The 792-nt window shown below is 66.5% G+C and overlaps 1 protein-coding gene across 1 annotated transcript in view; it reads right to left on the bottom strand.

Moving 5' to 3' along the window:
• Positions 1-177: 177 nt before the first annotated feature.
• REN (renin) overlaps positions 178-792 on the bottom strand; it is a 6,081-nt gene continuing 5,466 nt past the window's right edge. The window contains exon 9 of the mRNA XM_031065109.1: positions 178-339. Within this exon, the coding sequence (XP_030920969.1) occupies positions 178-339 (162 nt within the window). The remainder of the gene's footprint in view (positions 340-792) is intronic.

Raw genomic sequence — 792 nt, 5'->3', positions numbered from 1 at the left:
CCCGCTGGGTTTCGCAGCCCCGCTCCAGCCTCGGCTCCTGGGAAGCAGCGCGGGGGTTTGGGAGCGCTTTGGAGAGGAGGTGGCAGAGCTGCAAGGGAGCTGCTGTTCTCTCGCTGCTTCCTGCAGCCTCCGGGCTGGTTCTGCGCACCCAGCCCGGCCCCCGCGGCCCCCCGGCCCTCAGCGGGCGGTGGCGAAGCCGATGCGGTTGTGGCGCCGGTCGAATTTGGTGTAGTAGTGACCGATGAAGGTGGCGCCCAGGATCCAGAGGGGACCGGCCGGAGGGGGGATGTCCAGCCCGGAGAAAGCCACCACGCACACATCCTCGCCGTACTGGGATTGCTGCGGGAAGGAGACCCGCGGGGTGATGGAGGGGACAGGCTGGCACAGCCTGCCCCAAAAATCCCACCCTGTACCTGGGGGTGACCTCCCTGTGCTCTTTTGGGTTTGGCAAAGCCCCCCAGAGGTGCTGGGATTGCTGCAGGGGTGATGGAGGGGACAGAGGGAGGGTCCCGGTGTCACCCCCTGCTTGGCCACGGTGCTCCTTCCTCGGGGATCATGGAATTTTCTGAACGAGGATCATCGGGATTGGCTGCTTCAATGCACAGCCAGCCCCAAAAATCCCACCCTGTGCCTGGGGATGATATCCCTGAGGTCCTCGGGGTTTGGCAAAGCCCACCAGAGGTGCTGAGCGCTGTGGAGAGGATCCCACCGGGGCAGGGACAGCAGTGACAGAAGCAGCCGGAGGAGCCCCTGCAGGACTGGCTTGGTCCGGGGGGGGGGGGGCCCGTGGCC

Source organism: Geospiza fortis, unplaced genomic scaffold (assembly GCF_000277835.1).
Source record: "Geospiza fortis unplaced genomic scaffold, GeoFor_1.0 scaffold71, whole genome shotgun sequence".
Classification (NCBI taxonomy): domain Eukaryota; kingdom Metazoa; phylum Chordata; class Aves; order Passeriformes; family Thraupidae; genus Geospiza; species Geospiza fortis.
This window is presented reverse-complemented; position numbering and strand designations above follow the sequence as displayed.